This window comes from Gallinula chloropus (assembly GCF_964237585.1).
Source record: "Gallinula chloropus genome assembly, chromosome: 3".
NCBI lineage: Eukaryota > Metazoa > Chordata > Aves > Gruiformes > Rallidae > Gallinula > Gallinula chloropus.
In genome coordinates, this window is record NC_140087.1 from 28617595 (window position 1) to 28634533 (window position 16939).

At 47.9% G+C, this 16939-nt stretch overlaps 1 protein-coding gene across 8 annotated transcripts in view; it reads right to left on the minus strand.

Annotated features, from left to right (window-relative positions):
• Nucleotides 1-16353, minus strand: part of ARID1B (AT-rich interaction domain 1B) — a 327980-nt gene extending 311627 nt beyond the window's left edge. For 5 of the 8 annotated variants that reach the window (XM_084262562.1, XM_084262563.1, XM_084262561.1 and 2 more), the window contains exon 1: nt 14557-16353. In XM_084262562.1, the coding sequence (XP_084118688.1) occupies nt 14557-16338 (1782 nt within the window). In that variant the 5' untranslated portion in view covers nt 16339-16353. The remainder of the gene's footprint in view (nt 1-14556) is intronic. The other 3 variants (XM_084262566.1, XM_084262564.1, XM_084262565.1) reach the window with 1 other exon arrangement.
• Between the last annotated feature and the right edge of the window lie 586 nt (nt 16354-16939).

Sequence of the window (16939 nt, forward strand, 5' to 3'; positions counted from 1 at the left end):
GCCCAGCACTGTGAACATGCGTTGTCTGCTCCCCCAGGCATCAGCTCCCTGGGCCGCAGAGACCCCTGCACTGGGCTGCCCCTTCCTCCCTCCCTACGCCCAGCACAAGCCCCTCAGCTGTCCTGCAAGATGCCTTACAGACTGACCAGTGGTAGGGCTGCCAGCCACAGGGAGCACCAGTGGTGGGCGAGGAGGACCACTACCACCACCACAGCAACTCATTCCTTCCCAGAGGTGCCCACTTCACTGCAGCTGAAGTGCCAGCCACAGGTTAAGAGTTTTCAATGAATAGTGAAGCAGCACCTGTGAGACAAAACCACTGCCCTATTTCCAAACCTAAAGCTTGTATCTCTGTACAGATATAACATACCTAAGCGTTAAGGTCAACTGATGCAGAACTTCATCCTGATATTTTCAAGTTTGCCAGCGTGCCTTGTGCCTGCAAATACACTTGAAAAGGAACACTGACAGATCTTACGTGCAAAAATTGAACACATCGAAAGGAAAGCTCTGAAGGAAGAGCTCTGAAGAAGTATTACAAAAAAAAGGAGAACAAAAAGAAATCTACCAAGCTTAACAGCAAATGGGTATTAAAACCACTAGTTCTAATGGGTCAGCAAGATAACAGGAGGAAGTTAAGTCCAGACCTCCAAGCAGAAGTCTGGAGTCATGTGCCTGTGTGATTTGAAAACACTGTCACAATAGTGAAAGGAATTAATTTTACCTGCCCTCTGACATCAACACCTGAGCTTAGTGGCTTAGACCTTCTTTAGAGAGAGGGGGAAAAAACATGTAACTTTAGGAGCATGATTCATTAAACCTGCATTACATGCCTACTTTAGGATGAGATGATTCACACCAAGAAATGACTATTTCTTCACACCAAAGATAAGAAAAGCCCACACAAAAAGATCAGGTATAAATGTCTACAATACATATGGTTAGACGAGTCCCACCCTTGAAATCTAGTATTTCAAACATACTGAAGGCTTATTTGGCCACTCCAAACCCCATCATTCTGCGTAATTATCATTTTGGCAAAAAAAACCACCAACAAATCCACACCAACTTTTTGCTCTCTGCCTCAGCTTTTCTTAAGAGGGGGATAACAATGGCCCCCTAACTCCAGAGAACCATCGAAAAAATAAAATATCTGTCATTATTAGCCGAGTAATTTTACACTCAAGACACAATCTCACAATGAGTTTAAACTGATACAAGTTTGTACCACCACCACCAAAAAGGGCTGTCCTGCCCTAACCCCCATACTCTCCCTAGCCTTACCTCCGTGCTGGAAATGCCGTGCTGCCAGTCAGCTCAGCTCAAGGATCTGGCAGAAAGCTAACCATTCACGGGGTTTGTTTGGCAGGATTAGTTTTCAGGCGAATCAGGAAGCTGATGCGACTCACCTTACGACACAAGGGAAGCAGCAGGGAGCTGATAAAAGGGTGGGACTGGTCTTTTCAGCAGAAGTGAAGTCTTAGATCAGCCTCAGACGGCCATCAGACTCACCCTTTGGTCTAAGATCTTTTACCAACACAAAACTCGGAGAAAGAATGCCCAAGGAGTGGAACAAAAGGCTACAGAGAAATGCAGAAGTAAACAAATCAGGTTTTCAAGTTTTCTTCAGTTTTCCCCAAAGAAATTCTGGCTTGGTATCTACAGAAAAGGCATGTGTCCATTCAGTACAACACATTTTCTTATACATTAATGTGTTACAACCTTTCTCCTGCTAATTTACTCTGTGTTCCAGCCCGTAATCCTCAAAAACCAGGAAGAATAAAAAGCTGGCTTTTAGAGGAATACTCACACGGGTCTTCTGACAAGTCTAAAAACAATGAACTAGATTTAAAAAACGTTCCCTGCTTATTTCCAATAATTAATCTAAATATGACACACAAAACATGATACACAATGTTCAGTATCAGATACGAGTTTGGGGAAAAAAACGCCAAAGAATAAAGTAAAGTCATGTTCAAAGTCTCCTTCGGTCTACAATGGGATATATATATAACCCGCTTCTGGTGAGAAAAACTACATTTCTACCTATTCCTGGCTGAGACAAAAAAAACCCAATATGCGAGTTCAAGGACTTCAAGAAAGTAAAAATGTCATCGGAAATCATAATTATTTGCACCTTCTGTTATGCCACCATCTGCAGCCTTTAACAAGAAGCACCCACTTTTTTCCTCCACCTCTTCAAGGAAGACATCAACCCCACAAATAAACTGGATGTTAAAAAGCAGGAGTAAAGAAAAGGAACAGAGTAAGTCAGACTCGGCTTTTTCAAACCTGAAAGACAAGCAACTATTACAGGTTAATCGGAGGGTTTGGGTTCGGTTTTTTTAAATAACAGGAATTGTCGCAAATAAACACCTATGTCTTCTTAGAGGCAAAGCAACAGAATTTGGAGATTTAATGCAAGAAGAAAGTGGCCTTTGTTCTTCTTTGAATTCCTAAGGTATTTTCCTAGAACAATGGAACCTTAACTAACTTTAACAGGCTGCATTCACCATCTTAATACCCTACATCCCCCCACAGAAAACAGGACGTGGTGGAATAACAACCATCATTTGCAGCTTTTCTCTACATCCCTATTCTTCTAAGCAGAACTGAAAGGAAATCTGTGAAATAAAGTATCAGGTACTATAAAACTGTATAGACTGCATCAAGCACATCACATTCTATGCTTAATACAGGCAATTACACATAAAGTGCTTCCTCTCCTCAGTGCCTGTCTTTTCTACACTTTCCATACACACAGCAACACCACACTTCAATCTTCCTGCTGACATCTTTTTGAGTATCTTTTGAGCAAATATTGCAAGAGAGATTTTTAATTGCACCTGCCACGCCAGGTAAAAAGCAAAGAAACTGTGCATGTCAACATTTACATTCCAGCTTGGGTTTATCTCCTTTGTTTCCTCTCTTTCCCTTTCTTAGAGGATCAACATTAAGAGGAACCTAAAAATAAAAAAACCTGGCACCATCACTCACAGGTAACTATTTGTATGATTCCTCCTATTACACTGCCAAGTCTTGCCAAGATCTGGGGGATTGTTTGGTGGTTTTGTTTTTTTTTTAATGGATCTTGATCTCCGGTCACTAGAAGAGCCTACAGAGGAAGCTGTCTAGCAAAGGCACTTTCCCTGCTGTCACTCCTTCCCCAATCACTCTTATGCATAGAGTCTCTGGAGGACAGAGGAGTAAATGAAGTCAGAGGGAGTGATGGGTACCAGGGTCACTCAAAAGCTATTTTGTCTCTGGATATAGGGTCACACTACTCTTGCACAACTGTAGAATGGCAGAAGACAGTAAGGGTGGCTTTTCCATCACTCCAATGATTTGGAAAGCTCAGAGGGAGACAGGAATTTGGAGATAACATAACAAATTAGTATCACAAGACAAAGGAGAGGGGGAAGATGACCACATTTGGAAAAAATAAAGTAGCATAACTTTGGGCAGGAAAAAAGTGAGGCATAAGCAAATAATACACACACATAAATGTCTCATTCTCCGCTGGAGAAAAAGAGGGGAAAAGCCTTGAGCAACCAAATGCTGTATAGAGCTAACAGTGGTAGTATCTCCAGAAAAAGTAGAGGAAAACTCACCACTGTGCCAACCACACTCTAGCAAAGTAACAGCTCACTCAGGCCCTTCCAGACCAGCCTCCTAACAACAAAGTGTGTTGCTGTTATTATTACTACTGCTATTATTGTTATTAAAATGAGCTGTGAAGAACAGGGGGCTATGCAAAGTCTTCCTGGGGCAGGAAATCCCTCTCCAATGCTTGTTCACTAAGTGCCGCATTTGGCAAGTTCCCCCTGAACAACCGGACCCCCTAATGCTACCCCAATATACAAGACAACCAAACCGTGTGCCTAAAGCTTTCTGAGGGTCTCAATCCAGTAAAAATTCTGCCTGTCACCAGCGTTCACACATAAAACTCTCGACATCTTAGGCTGCAGTAGCCCTCAGATCCCTAACTGATTCTCAGAAAAATCCTTTATTTTTAAGTGTTGGCAACTACGCCAACACATTGAGCGCTTCAAGAAAACTGTTCTAAAACACAGGGCAGTTTGCTACGGATGCTGCCCAATCAGCAGCCCCTCCTCTCGAAAGGAAGAGCGCAATTACGTTGGGAACTTTTCTTCTGAATGATTTTAAACGTTGGGGTTTTTTTCGTTGTGGTTGGATCTGAGTGTAATTGCTATTTATATCAAAACACTAAAAGGTCTGGTTATGGGGTTTATTAGAAAAGCAAAATGTGTTTTTAATACTTAAAAAGAACCACAACAAAATACTTTGTAGCACTCTCTTCCCCTGTATTTGCATACCACATGTTCAACAGCAGCAAAAAGTGTATTTTACAAAGTTAAAGTCCAAAAAATGTCACTGAAGTAGCAGCTCCTACAGCCTGTTACCAGGAGAAACACCATGTGCCAGGTGGGGGAGGGGGGGAGGGGGTGTGGGCATCGCAACGGATGTGAATACATACACGCTGTAAACCAAACTATAAGAGAGAAACACAATGCCTCCTCACGTGCAAAACCACAAGTTTCAACGTCCTGCAACATCACTTGAAGAAAACCACCAGGAACGCTCAGCAGGACGTTGTTTCAGCCAGGAGAAAAACCTTCTCGTAAAGGCAGCCAGGAGCTGCCCTGTCCAATTGCCACAATGTTCCTCAAACGCCTCCCTTCCCACCCGTGGCCGCCGCCGCACCGCAGCAGCAGGTCACCTCGGGGGCCGCGGCCGTGTGCGTGTCGTGTCGTGTGTGTCCCGCCTGGGCCCGGCAGGTGCGGCGGCTGCCCCCGCACAGCCACCGCCTCCCCGGCCCGCACGTCCCGTTTCCTGGCATTATCTCTGCCCAGGTCAGGGATGAATGGCTGTCAGATTCCCCGAGGAATAAAGAGAAGGGGGAGGGGGGAAGCAAACCAAAGCCCCAACACAACAAGCAGCACCCTTTCTTCCCGAGGCGGCACGTTTCAATGGAGGAGCACATGGCTAATCTACATATGTGAAGGTCAGGGCACTCCAGCCGGGGAGGTGAAGAATGGAGCAGCTCACGTAAGGGGCCGCCTCGCACTCCCTGGCCTGCTGCCCGACAAGCGAGATTGTTGAAAAGCAATAGATAGCTTCTGGCAGCGGCAAGGGGAAAAATATTTTGATCATGTGACGCTATACAAGCTAACTAGTTTGCTTCATGTGTGAAACTTGTGCAGACGCTACCAGCACCGCGCCTGTAACCGGCCCCAGAAGGCAGCCCGCCCCGCTCCCCTCCCTCCCTCCCTCCCCGGGGAAGCCTCCACCGCCCCTCGGCGCTTCCTGCACGCCGGGAACTCCTCAAACCCAGCAAAACTTCAGTGCACAACAAATTCCAGAAAACGGGATGCGAAGGGCTCCTGGCGCTGAACACGGGGCGCCGTGGCGTTACCTGCCTGGCAGAAGCCCACCTTGCTGCCGGGAGGGAGGGAGAGAGGAGGGGAGGGAGAGCTTTCCAACCCAAGCAAAACCGCCACATAAAATTATTTTGCTATTGCTGACAGACAACTACAGCAGCCTCGACTGTACCTACCTGTATTTTTCCCAGAAATGCTTCTTTAAATAGCCTCTATCTATGACCATCTGTAAATATCTTAAAACAGCAGCTGCTCTAAAGAACACGCTCGTTTTTCTTGACTTGGGAATTTCAAGCAACAAAGAAACACTGAATTAAAAGGGAAAAAAATCACAAAGGCACAATTATTTTCCATAAATCATGCCTGAAAGTAAGACATCAATACTACCATTTCATATAAACAGAATACCCAAAATATTCACAACATAAATTGCTACACAAAAAAAATACAGAACTCCATACATTTCACCCAAATCAAAGGCTGCAAATAAACCAGCATATTCCTTTGATGCTGTCAAAACAAACCTCCTTATCTTTATTTTTAACTTTAAAAGAATAAAATTTAAGAACTACAAATCCTGTCCTTGTGCTTTCAAAAGAAATTTTCTGAGCTGATGTTTCAGTATCTTGCTTACAAGCAAGTAAGCCTGACAAGCTAACCAAATAACACGATCTGTGTTGGGAACACCTCAGATCCCATTTGAACAGGAGGACGGTACAGCTCAGATTGGATACCTTCAGACACAGCAAGTTCTTAGGGTGCCTATTTATTCTGCTGTAATTAAAACTGCACATCAAACTCAAAATAATTAATGCAAACACTACCCTTATTTTTAACATACAGAAACTGAGGTACCCAGCAGTGAATCCAGCTACCTTCAGATCACGCCACGAGCTATCCAGAATTCCTGCACCAATTGCCTGCTCTTCCTGAAGTCATGTAGTTTACTTACCATGGCTGAATTCACTGCTCGTGTAAAGAAAGCGCCATTCCACTTCAATCAATCTCTGAATTAAGCCATGTCCACACTGGGAATGGCACACATGACTACAATTATGTTCTAAAATAGGATCGCTCCTTTTGGGATTTTCTGAACCAGTTTTCTTTCTTTACTCAAACAAACAACAAACAACTTTGCCCAAACTTCAGGTCCTTTGGTGAAAGCCATCCATACCAGGGGTTGTGCTACAGCAAGACAGCCCTCTCTTTCCTGCATAACACACATCATTTGGCACTTTTAAACCACGTCACAGAACTGCCTACTTTGGGAAAAACCTGGCAAGTTACCTCAATGGTAACAGCCATACCTGTAAACCCCTCAAGAAAAGCTACTCATCAAAGTGGTTATTTTGCCAGTGCAGATACCACACACTCCCACCCCCCCCAATGGTAAGCTAAATACAAAGGGCTTTGTCACGACTGCCATTCGCCAAGGATGCAATTAATTCCCTGCACCTAACTATGTAACTGCAACAGAACTTCACAGCTGACCTGGCCACATGGTCTTCAAGGGGTAAATAAATGGATTCAGTAATGTGGCAGAATCAAAACAATTCTGTAACTAAAGCTAAAAATTACTAACACCCAACAGAAACTCCTGATAGAGAAATTTATTTTTTTTAGTAAGTAGGTACCCAAGATAAATCCCAATCAAAGCACTCTCACAGCAAAAAAAAAAAAAAAACCCAACCCACTCTGAGCTAACAGTCTAGAGTAGGAGATTACAGGACCCTATTAGTAACACAACTAACACTACCCATTACAAAAAAAGGGCTTATGCATTATGAGTTTTTCCCATTTTCATGGTTATTTTTTAGTAGACACGTTAAAGAAAGTAAGTAAAGAGCAAAAAATTCCAGGTACATCTAATTTTTTTTAAAAGGGGGGGGGGTTGAAGGGGCAGAGAAGAAACGATCAGCTAAAAATTCCCTCCACACCATGCTAATGGTAATGGCCAAAAAGGGGCTGATGAGTGGGAAATCAGTGACACAGCCCTACAGATGGATGTGTCAGAGCACCTATCACTCAGATAGATGTCTTCATAAACAATTATCAGATCACAAACCTAAATTCAGTATCTTTTCAAGTCTGATATGGCTACAAAGCAGGGGGAAGGCAAGGCACAGCAGCAAATTCTTAAATGCAGAACACCATTTGGCAATTGGGCAAGTCAAGGTGCAAAAGCTTAACTAATAGTTCTTGAAAATGGAGAAAGGAAACTAAAAAACAGATTAAATATTTACACACATGCTCAGTCCTTCCAACACAGTTACTAGCCCACCATGACTTAAAATGCAAGAGGTAATATGCAAGTAGATCAAACACTAATAGCTTTGTACTGAGAGGAATTCCTTACACATGCTGCAGAACAATCAAACTCAGGTTTGTACCTACGAATTGGCCACCACCCATTCAGAAATTCAGCAGCCTCATGTCTTGGTTTGGTAGCTTATGAAGAAATTAACATTTCCACTACACACGGAATATAAATCCACGATGCATCGATACCCTTTCAAACCATACCCAATGAAAACTTCTACATGGATTTCACAGTGTAACATTTTGATAACAGCATCAGGATAATGACCTTAGGTTACACAGTTTTCTAAACACTTGCAGATGCCTCCAGATGAAGTAATCAGCTACCTATGTAGGGAATACAAAGTTTGCTAAAAGGTACTGTGTATTTGCAGTAAGAACAATTCCCATATGAAAAGCAATCTTTAAACAAGTCATAATAATTGTGATTCCTGCATCAAATTTGTTCACTTAAAAAGTGATGGCAATTTATCTGCCAGATAAAACAACCGGACTTGGTGGTAAGGAAACCTGCGTGAGCATGTCCACACACACACACACACACCCCTCCAGCACAGACTTGTGCTCTGTACATCATACTCATCAAGTTCTGCAACACCAGCTCAACTCCTGGGCACTAGTTCAACTCAATTGTCCTCAGAGTTTAATTTCTATGAGGAATCCAGTGACTTTATATAGATGACATTGAGTACATAATGATGAAACAGTGCGAGGAATGCTGGAATTTTAGATGACGGTGCCTTTGGTTTAAGGTGACTATACTGACACAGCAGACAAAGCCCTCGTTTCACTCAGCTGCCTGAATAGATGCCTGTAACGCTGAAATTATCCCACAACAGAACGTGTTCACAGTCAAACTGGATTTCTTTAGAAGCTGGACATTTTGGCACCAAGACCCTATCTATTTCTAAGGGAGTTCTCTCTGTGTTTTCCATTCTGCCAAGGTGTGCCCACCTGAAGGAAGATGTATGTTATGTGCCTCAGTTTCCCTGCTCTGTACAACAAAGAGAATCATCCTTTAGAACCATCCAAGGCACAGCAGAAAGGTAAGTGTAAAGATCAAACGCACTCGGAACATTGTTACTGAGAAAATAAAGTTAGTTGAAAGTAATCCTGTACAAATTGGCCATCTACTGTCCCCAAAATGCATTGTTCACAAATTACACAGGTATCTTGGGATACACTCATCCCTGAGGATTCCTCGACTACAGTGGAACTCCTCCCTGGATGGGTTTGGTCCTTTTGGAGCGGACGTGTTCCTGGCGGATCACTGGATGCCACGCTCTCAGAACCTGAAGTACAACAACAGCCCACCTGCATCACAGACCCTGCCAGCGCATCAGCATTTCTGTGCAAAACTGAGCATGAACAGGTACAAACGGGTAACAGAAAAATTCAAAAGGCAACCTTATGATCTGAATGACAAAACGTAACACCAGATGCACAGAAACCTTTCAGGTTTACTACAAAATAATATTTAAATTTAGCAACAGATAAGGCTCCTTTAAAATAAATTTTACTCTCATACAATTGGCTCCACAAAATTTTTATATATTTATTTGCTTGTCTCTGCACCAAGCAATACAAAAACAACACTGCTTAGTACCGCTTTTCTATTACTAGTTTTCAAAACAAATTTGAAAACCACTAAGGTATACTTTTAATTTAAGTTTAATTAAAGTCCTCATTCAGTCCTACCAAAACATGTATTTAGCACTATGTAAATAGCCCCAAAATTGAAAGAAAAAAAAGGTTTTTTTCCCAAGTACCTTAATAATCACAATTCTAAAATATATTCTAGCAAGTTAGCCTACCACAAACACACGCTACTGAAATTCTGCAGCCTTGAGCATGCATGCACAGCGAGTGTGGCAACACTACTTTACATATCCACAGAGAATCTTCAAAGCCTCCCGATAAATGGCACAGTTTGAAAAAGTACTGGAATGTAACTAGTCAGGACACAGGTACAATCCTAAGGACAGAGGATAAATAAACGACCGCCATCAGCACCTTAACGACCAGAATTTCAAAACCCCGGTGGTAAAATATTTCAGGTGCTAAAGAGTAAGAAAGACCTATCAGCAGCTATTGAAACTTGTTTTCATTGCACAGATATAATCTAGTTTTAACTAAGATACTATTTCAAAATGCAACAGCATCGCCTAACAGACCCTGCTTAGTAATTTCAAAAACTCTACGTTACATTATCTAAGTAGCCATGGATTAAATGCCTGAGTTTGCATCCCCACCGATTTAAATCGGAACGTCAAGAAGACAGTGATCGACTGCTCGGTTGCAGAATCGTTACACGATGGAGGCAGTGATACACTAGACAGGTTTGCATCTCTCTTTCTTTATTGTATCTCGTACACAGGGTCCTGCTGTTCAGCATGTAGGCATAAACACTACTACAGAAACCAATAACTGAACACCAAACCACAAAGTGTCAAATATATGGTCGTAATATATATATAGATGCTCCTAACTGAGAATATTGCTATTTGCTACTTCTAAATAGAAGCTATGTGAATACTAAACTGTTTATTCGAAAATGCACAGGGAAAAATATATTTTATTCTCCCATGGAGACATCAAGAATCTATTCACCACACTAACAGCTGTTTAATGGCCTTCAGGCACAGGACAAGATTCTGTAGCCCTGGCTTAGCCAGAACTCCCAATACAGGCAATCTCTTTGGCATAAAGAGAGTTGCATATTCAGAGTTTTTCTGCTGCAAAACAGACGACTGACAAACACACACAAACACAGAGCAGCTCAGCGGATTTTTTTTTGTCCTAACACTTGCTATGTATCTCATGCTATACAGGTACCTGAAAAGACCCCGGTTCTCTTGCTCTGTGTAGGGGTATGTAAATCTTACACACGTGCACAAAGGAGAAAGACACACAAGATGCACACACAGCTAATGTGCTACGATACTGCAGTGCAAATCAGAAGTGAAGGCTAAAACGAGCCACAGGACTCTAAATATCTGTACACTGCCAAGGAATTAATCAATAATCAAAATAACTGAATGACAAGGTACTGGTACTGGCATCACACCACTCCTCCACAATCCAATCTATGTATCCGCACGAGCAATATCCATCTGCTTTGGAAAACGTGCGCGTCTTCAGAAACCAGAGGTCTCCTTGCCGAGCTCACATCTCGTCTCACGACTGGGTAAGGCAATTAAATGAAATGGAAGCAAAATTTTCTTAAGCAATTTAATAGTCTGGACAAGCAGAGGAGTCGGTTCAGAGCGGGACGCCACAGTTCGGCAGACTAGAGGAATTACCCGCGCTGAGGCGAGACTCTCCTGAGCAAGGGTCTGGGGTGGATGTCGTAGGCTACTGACTGACCGTCCTTCTCCTCCGCTCCCGGCACAATAGTTTCTTACAGGCGTAGGGGCCAATCATCATCTGCTTCGCAAAGGCACATGACAAGCCAGGGTATTCTGATGTGGGTATACACATGTTGAGAGTGTACACACAGCTGATTTTAAAAATATATAAATAAATAAAGAGAAGCCTTCTGTTCCAACGCTGGGCTGAGTATTCTGTTTTTCTCTTTCAAAAAGCAATCAATTTCTCTACTTAATGATACAACATTACACTTGGAGCTGACAAAAAAAAACACTGTACAAAAATAATCTGTGTTCTGCAAGCTAATAGCAAGTATTTATTTTTTTTATTTGGCACGACCTATTTCATACATTAACAAATACTAATTTCAAATCTAAGACAATTTCTTATGTCCATCACTTACTGGTTAGATGGAAAAACTGTTGTATAAAGAACACTGACGAACTGCCTCTGCAACAGTTATTTTGAGGGGGAAAATATAATCAAAGAAATTGTGCCCTTGCCAGACTATTCTTTCTAAGCAGCATCCTAATTCTTACTGTTAAAAAAAAAAAAAATCTGTGAGAGAGGATGTAAACTGATAAATATAAGGAAGTATTTCTAAGGGTCATACTGAGGACATAATGAATTTACTCTCACTCCTCCAATAAAAATAAAATACTTGAAACAATTTCTGCCTTGAAGAAATAGAACTCTGAACCAACATGTACTACTTCTATCAGATGACAATTTTCCAATCTTTTAAAGCCATAAATTCTGAAGTACCTGTGCTTAAAGACAAGCAGCCAATGCAAATATTTTTAAATTAATTACAAAACACTATGCATATGAGGTCCTTATGACTACCTTATGGCTTTTAGTGACCCTTTTACCAGTGCAAATTTTAAAAAAGGAAAAATTAACACTCACCAAAAAAATAAAAATAAAATTAAAAAAAATTATGTTTCCCTGAATGAAACAGAAAGAAAATGGAGTAAAATTTAAAAACGTGACAGGAATGGTCTGTTGGAAGTAGACAAACACACACACAGCCAGCCCATCCTGGGTTTCTGTTATTTTTTTGTCAGGATTAATATGCCGTTCACAATACTAAGCGATGTTTTCTCCGGGTCCTGTTCATTACTTTATGAAAAGATCCAGTTGCTTGAGGACCCCAAAAGCATACACCTGCATTTGTTCCTGCCAGTCCTCGTTAAAAGCTATTAAAAGATTTAACAGTTCCTAACAGAAAGATCTCGTTGAAGGGAAAAGAAACCCATGAAATTCTAACGCACCACTCCATCTGACACTTCCCTACTGAGAATTCAAGCCTAATCTCACAAAAAAAATAATGAGATCAACAACTCCCGATGCTTCCTGAAGCATCCTAGCCACGATTCAGACGCGAAAGTCCCCCGAATATCTGGATTCGCTGCCGAGATGGAATGCGACCTCTGAGAGAACGGCTCCTCCTGCCCTTCCTCGCACAGCGCACGGCGTTCGCCCACCTACAGCAGCTACGTGCGAACCAGGGGTTCCTTTCGGAGGCGTGCACAGGTTAGGCAGGCATCAAGCTGATGGAAGCGTAATTAAATTAGGATTTGGGTTTTTTTTGTGGGGTTTTTTTTTCAGGCAAAAGCCCAGTAACGTCCGTCAGCGGCAGCGTTACAGGAGGGTTTTCGGAGCGCAACTTGGAATCCCGAGTCCTGGTCCCCGCGCTGCCACCGCAACGCGCTCCCCTACCGCCTCCGACTAACGCGCAATTAAAAAGCTAATTTAAAAAAAAAAAATAGTAGTAATAATTAAGACGGAATAAAATAAGTAAGCAAAGCGTCGCCCAGAACCCCCACGCCATGCGACCGAACTGAGCGGGGGGCGGGAGCGGGGTGTCGGGGAGGGGGAAAGGTGCCCCCGGCCTTTCAGCGCGGCCGGTGCCGATGCCGAGGCCGCGCGTGTGCGCCTCTCCCCGCCCGCGTCACCTCGCCCCGCCGGCGCGACTGCCGGGTGTTATTTGTGGCGGGGGTTTCTGTGACTGCGCCGCTCAGCACTTCTATTTACATCAGCGGCGCGAGGTGCCCAATGGCGAGCGGGGAGCCAATCAGATGGCAGATTAGATGTCAACTCGGAGGCAGCTGTCTGGAGACGGTTGCAGCCAGTTTACCTCCACAATTCAAATTCCGAACCTGGCGGAGGAGAGACCCGGCCGCTCCTCGGCGCCGGCCTTCCAGCGGGGCACGGCCTCCCCGGCCAGGCGCGGCCCGCCGGGCACACCGCGCCGCACGGCACCGCGCCGCACCGACGCGCCCGCCCCGGAAAGGCGCTGCGCCGCGGCCCCGCGATCATCGCGCCCATCTATCGATCGATTGATTTGATCGATCGATCGATCGGCGGAGTTACCGGGCCAGGGCAAGGGGGTACGGCCGGGGGTGGCGGCCGGCCGGGTGCCCGAGCCCCTTCGCTGACGCCAAGGACTTTTCGCTTTGGGTTCTCCCCCCCCACACACACCCCCTTTCCTTTATTCTTTTCGTTCTGTTGGGTTTTTTCCTTCACACCCACACCCCCCTCCCCCCGGCTTGGATTTCCGCGTGTCTTTGGGAAGAGAAACGTCGCTGTGCGCGCGCGCACCCACGCGCGCTTCCGCCGGTGGGCAAGTCCCCTTAAGGTCACCGGACCGAGGCACCCCACGCGCCCCGGCCCGCGCCGCGCGGACCGAGGCGCGGGCGCACACGCGCGCGCACACGCCACGCACACGCGCGCTCTTCCCACTGTGGGAGGGGGTGGGGGGGAGGAAAGGAGCCCGGCCGCGCTCCGCGTATCTCACTGCGGTAACTCCGGCAGCGACAAACTCGTTCGGCAGGAGCGCGCAGCGGCGCAACTCGCCCGGTTAAAAAAATAAATTAAAATAAAATAAAACACCGCACCGACACCTTAGCCCCCCCACACCCCCCAAAAACCAAACAAAAACCCCACAAACCCCGGTTAAACAGAAAAGAAAACCCCCAAAATAATGCGCCCGGTGGAAGATAATGGAGGCTGTCCCCCGGGAGCCCCCCGGGTCCGACACTCCGGTTACAAAATCGGCCCCCCCCGCGCCCCCGTCCCAAGCCGCCTGTCCTCCGGGCCCTGCGTCTTTCCGTCCCTGTTTCAAAGTGTGTGTGTGTGTGTAGGGGGGAAATATTAATTGGGTCTGAGAACAAGCGCGTTTCGGCAGCGATCGCCGCACTCCGGTGCCTCCAACCCCAGCGCGGCCGCGCATTGTGCGCTCGCTGCTCACCCCTGTTACGGAGGCAGCGAGGAGCAGAACTGGGCCGGAGGGGGAAGATGAAACAAAAAAAAAAAAAGAAGGAAAAAAAAAGAAAGAAAAGAAAGAAAAGGAAAAAAAAAGAGAGAGGGGTTTGGAGAGAAAAGTGAATTATAAAGAAACTAAGACCTCGACACTAGTGGCACGGAGGCGGGGAGCCGTCATTAATGGAGCGCGGGGGGTTACCTGCGTCCTGCTGATGGCCTGCCCGGTGTTCCCAGGGCTCATCGCCGGGTGATTCCTTTGTTGTGCCGCTGCCCAGGCCGGGTTTGCCGCTCCGTACTGGGCGCCCATGTCCTTGCCCATGCCCATGCCCGCCGCTGCTTGCTGGCTTCCCGGGGCGGCCGCCGCTGCCTGGGGCTGGGGCTGCGGCGGCGGGGCGCTGGGGCTGCTGTAGTCGGGGTAGCTGCTGCCATAGCTCCGCATCATGGGGCTGGGGGACGTGAGCAGCTGGTTCAAGGTAGGGGTGGCCCCGGACGGGTGCTGGTTCTGCCCGGAGAACCGCGAGAAGCCGCCGGCCGCCGCCGCCGCGCCGGCAGCAGCCTTGCCGAGGCCGGCCCCGCCGCCGGGGCCCATCATCATGCCGCCGCCCGGCTGCCGCGGGGAGCTCAGCACCCCGTAGCCCGCCGCGGAGCCCCCGTAGCCGCCGCCGCCTGCCCCGGCGGCCGCCGCCGCCGCCGCCACGGCTCCCGCGCCGCCGCCGCCGCCCGCGCCGCCGCCGGGGCCGCGGCCGTAGCCCGGGTAGTGGTTGTACTGGCTGTTGGGGTAACCTTCGTGGGAGTTTTGCAGGGGGTCCATGCTGTTGGGGGCCGCCGTGGGGTGCATTATCCCCATCCCGGGGCTTTGTTGTCCGCCATGTTGATCAAAGCAAGGCCCGGCGCGGCTCGCCGTAGCGCTGCTGGCAGGGGCAGGGGCAGCGTTGCCATAATAGCTATTGAACTCCGAGACACCCACCGCGGAGGGGCCGCCGCCGCCTCCCCCGCTCCCGCCGCCGCCGCCGCCGCCGAGGCCGCCGCCGCCGCTCCCAGCGCTCGGGGGCGGCTGCTGGGGCTGCTGCTGTCCGCCCAGGGGTCCCAAGCCGGGGTGATCGTAGCGGCCGCCGATGGGCTCGCCCATCTTGCCGGGCATCTCCTCCTCGTCGGCGCCTTTATTCAGCATTTGCTGCGGCTGCTGGGGGGGCTCGGCCTGAGCGCCCAAAACACTGTCTTTTCCTCCATGTTGCTGCTGCTCCATGTCTGCACTGGGCTGAGCAGCGCCGCCACCGCCACCGCCGTTGTTGTTGCTGCCGCTGCCGCCGCCGCCGAGGCTGCTGTTGTTATTCTGCACGGGATGGTGCTGAGGCGGCGGCTGCTGCGGCGGCGGCGGCGGGAATTGATTTAGCTGCTGCTGTAGTGCATGGTGGTGGTGGTGCGGGTGGTGGGCATGGTGGTGGTGGGCATGGTGATGCGGGTGGTGGGCATGGTGGTGGTGGGGCGGCGCGGCGGGGTGATCGCCTCCGACGCTCTTCAGCTTGTGGTTGGGGAGCAGCCCCGTCTCCATGGCCGAGCCCGGGTTGGAGGAGGAGGAGGAGGAGGAGGAAGAAGACGAAGAAGATGAAGATAACGCCGAGGAGCTTCCACCTTCCTTCAGAGCCGGCTCCGAGGAGGAGCCGCCGCTGGCGTTGTTGTTGTTGTTACCGGCGGCAGCGGCGGGAGCCGCGTTATTGGCCATGTTCAGCGGGTCGCTGTGGTGGTGGAGGAGATGGTGATCTACATTATTCACGCTGCTGCTGCTGCTGCCGCCGGCCGGACTCCCCTCTCCGACCCCCAGCGCGGGGCCCGGCCCGGGAGCCCCCGCGGCGGCGGCGGCGGCGGCCCCGGCCCCCCCCGGGCCCCGCTCCGGGCCCAGGCCGCTCGGCAGGCTCGGGGCTTTGCCCTTGCTGTTGTTCGCACCCGCCGGAGCCGCTGCGACTTGCGCGGCCATGATCATCGCAACATTGCGAGTCCGGAGAAATTAGTACTGATAATAGGAACTACCAAAAAGGAAAAAAAAAAAAGAGAAAAAAAGAAAAAAAAAAGAAAAAATCGACCCTCAAAAAAGGAGGGCGAGCAGGGTGGGGGGAGGGAGAGGAGAGGGGCAGAAAGTGAAGCGGCCGGGGAAGGGACTTGACTGAGCCAAGAGTATCCCCTGCGGACCGCTCCGCACGCACCAAATTACAGAAATTTCCCTCCCCGAGTCCGTGATTGAGATTAGAAATGGTAAGAACGCCTTACGGTCTGTGCCTGTTCCTGCTGTGTGATTTCATGTTGAAAGTTTTTTGTTCAGGTTTAAATGAAACTTTTTTTTTTTTTTTTTTTTTTTCCTCCTTTCCTCTCTAACCCGGATATGGGTAAACACACGTCTGGCGGAGCCGCGCTGGCCCAGCATGGCATGAGCGAGCGAGCGAGCCAGCGCCGGCAGCCATCGCCCCCTCCGCCCCGATCGCTCCCGCGCACTCGCAAAACGCGGACTGGACTCCTCACGGCTCCGGCTCCCGCTCCCCGACGCCGGCAGCGGCGCGGCGGACTCGGAGGGGGGGCGCGGCCCCCTC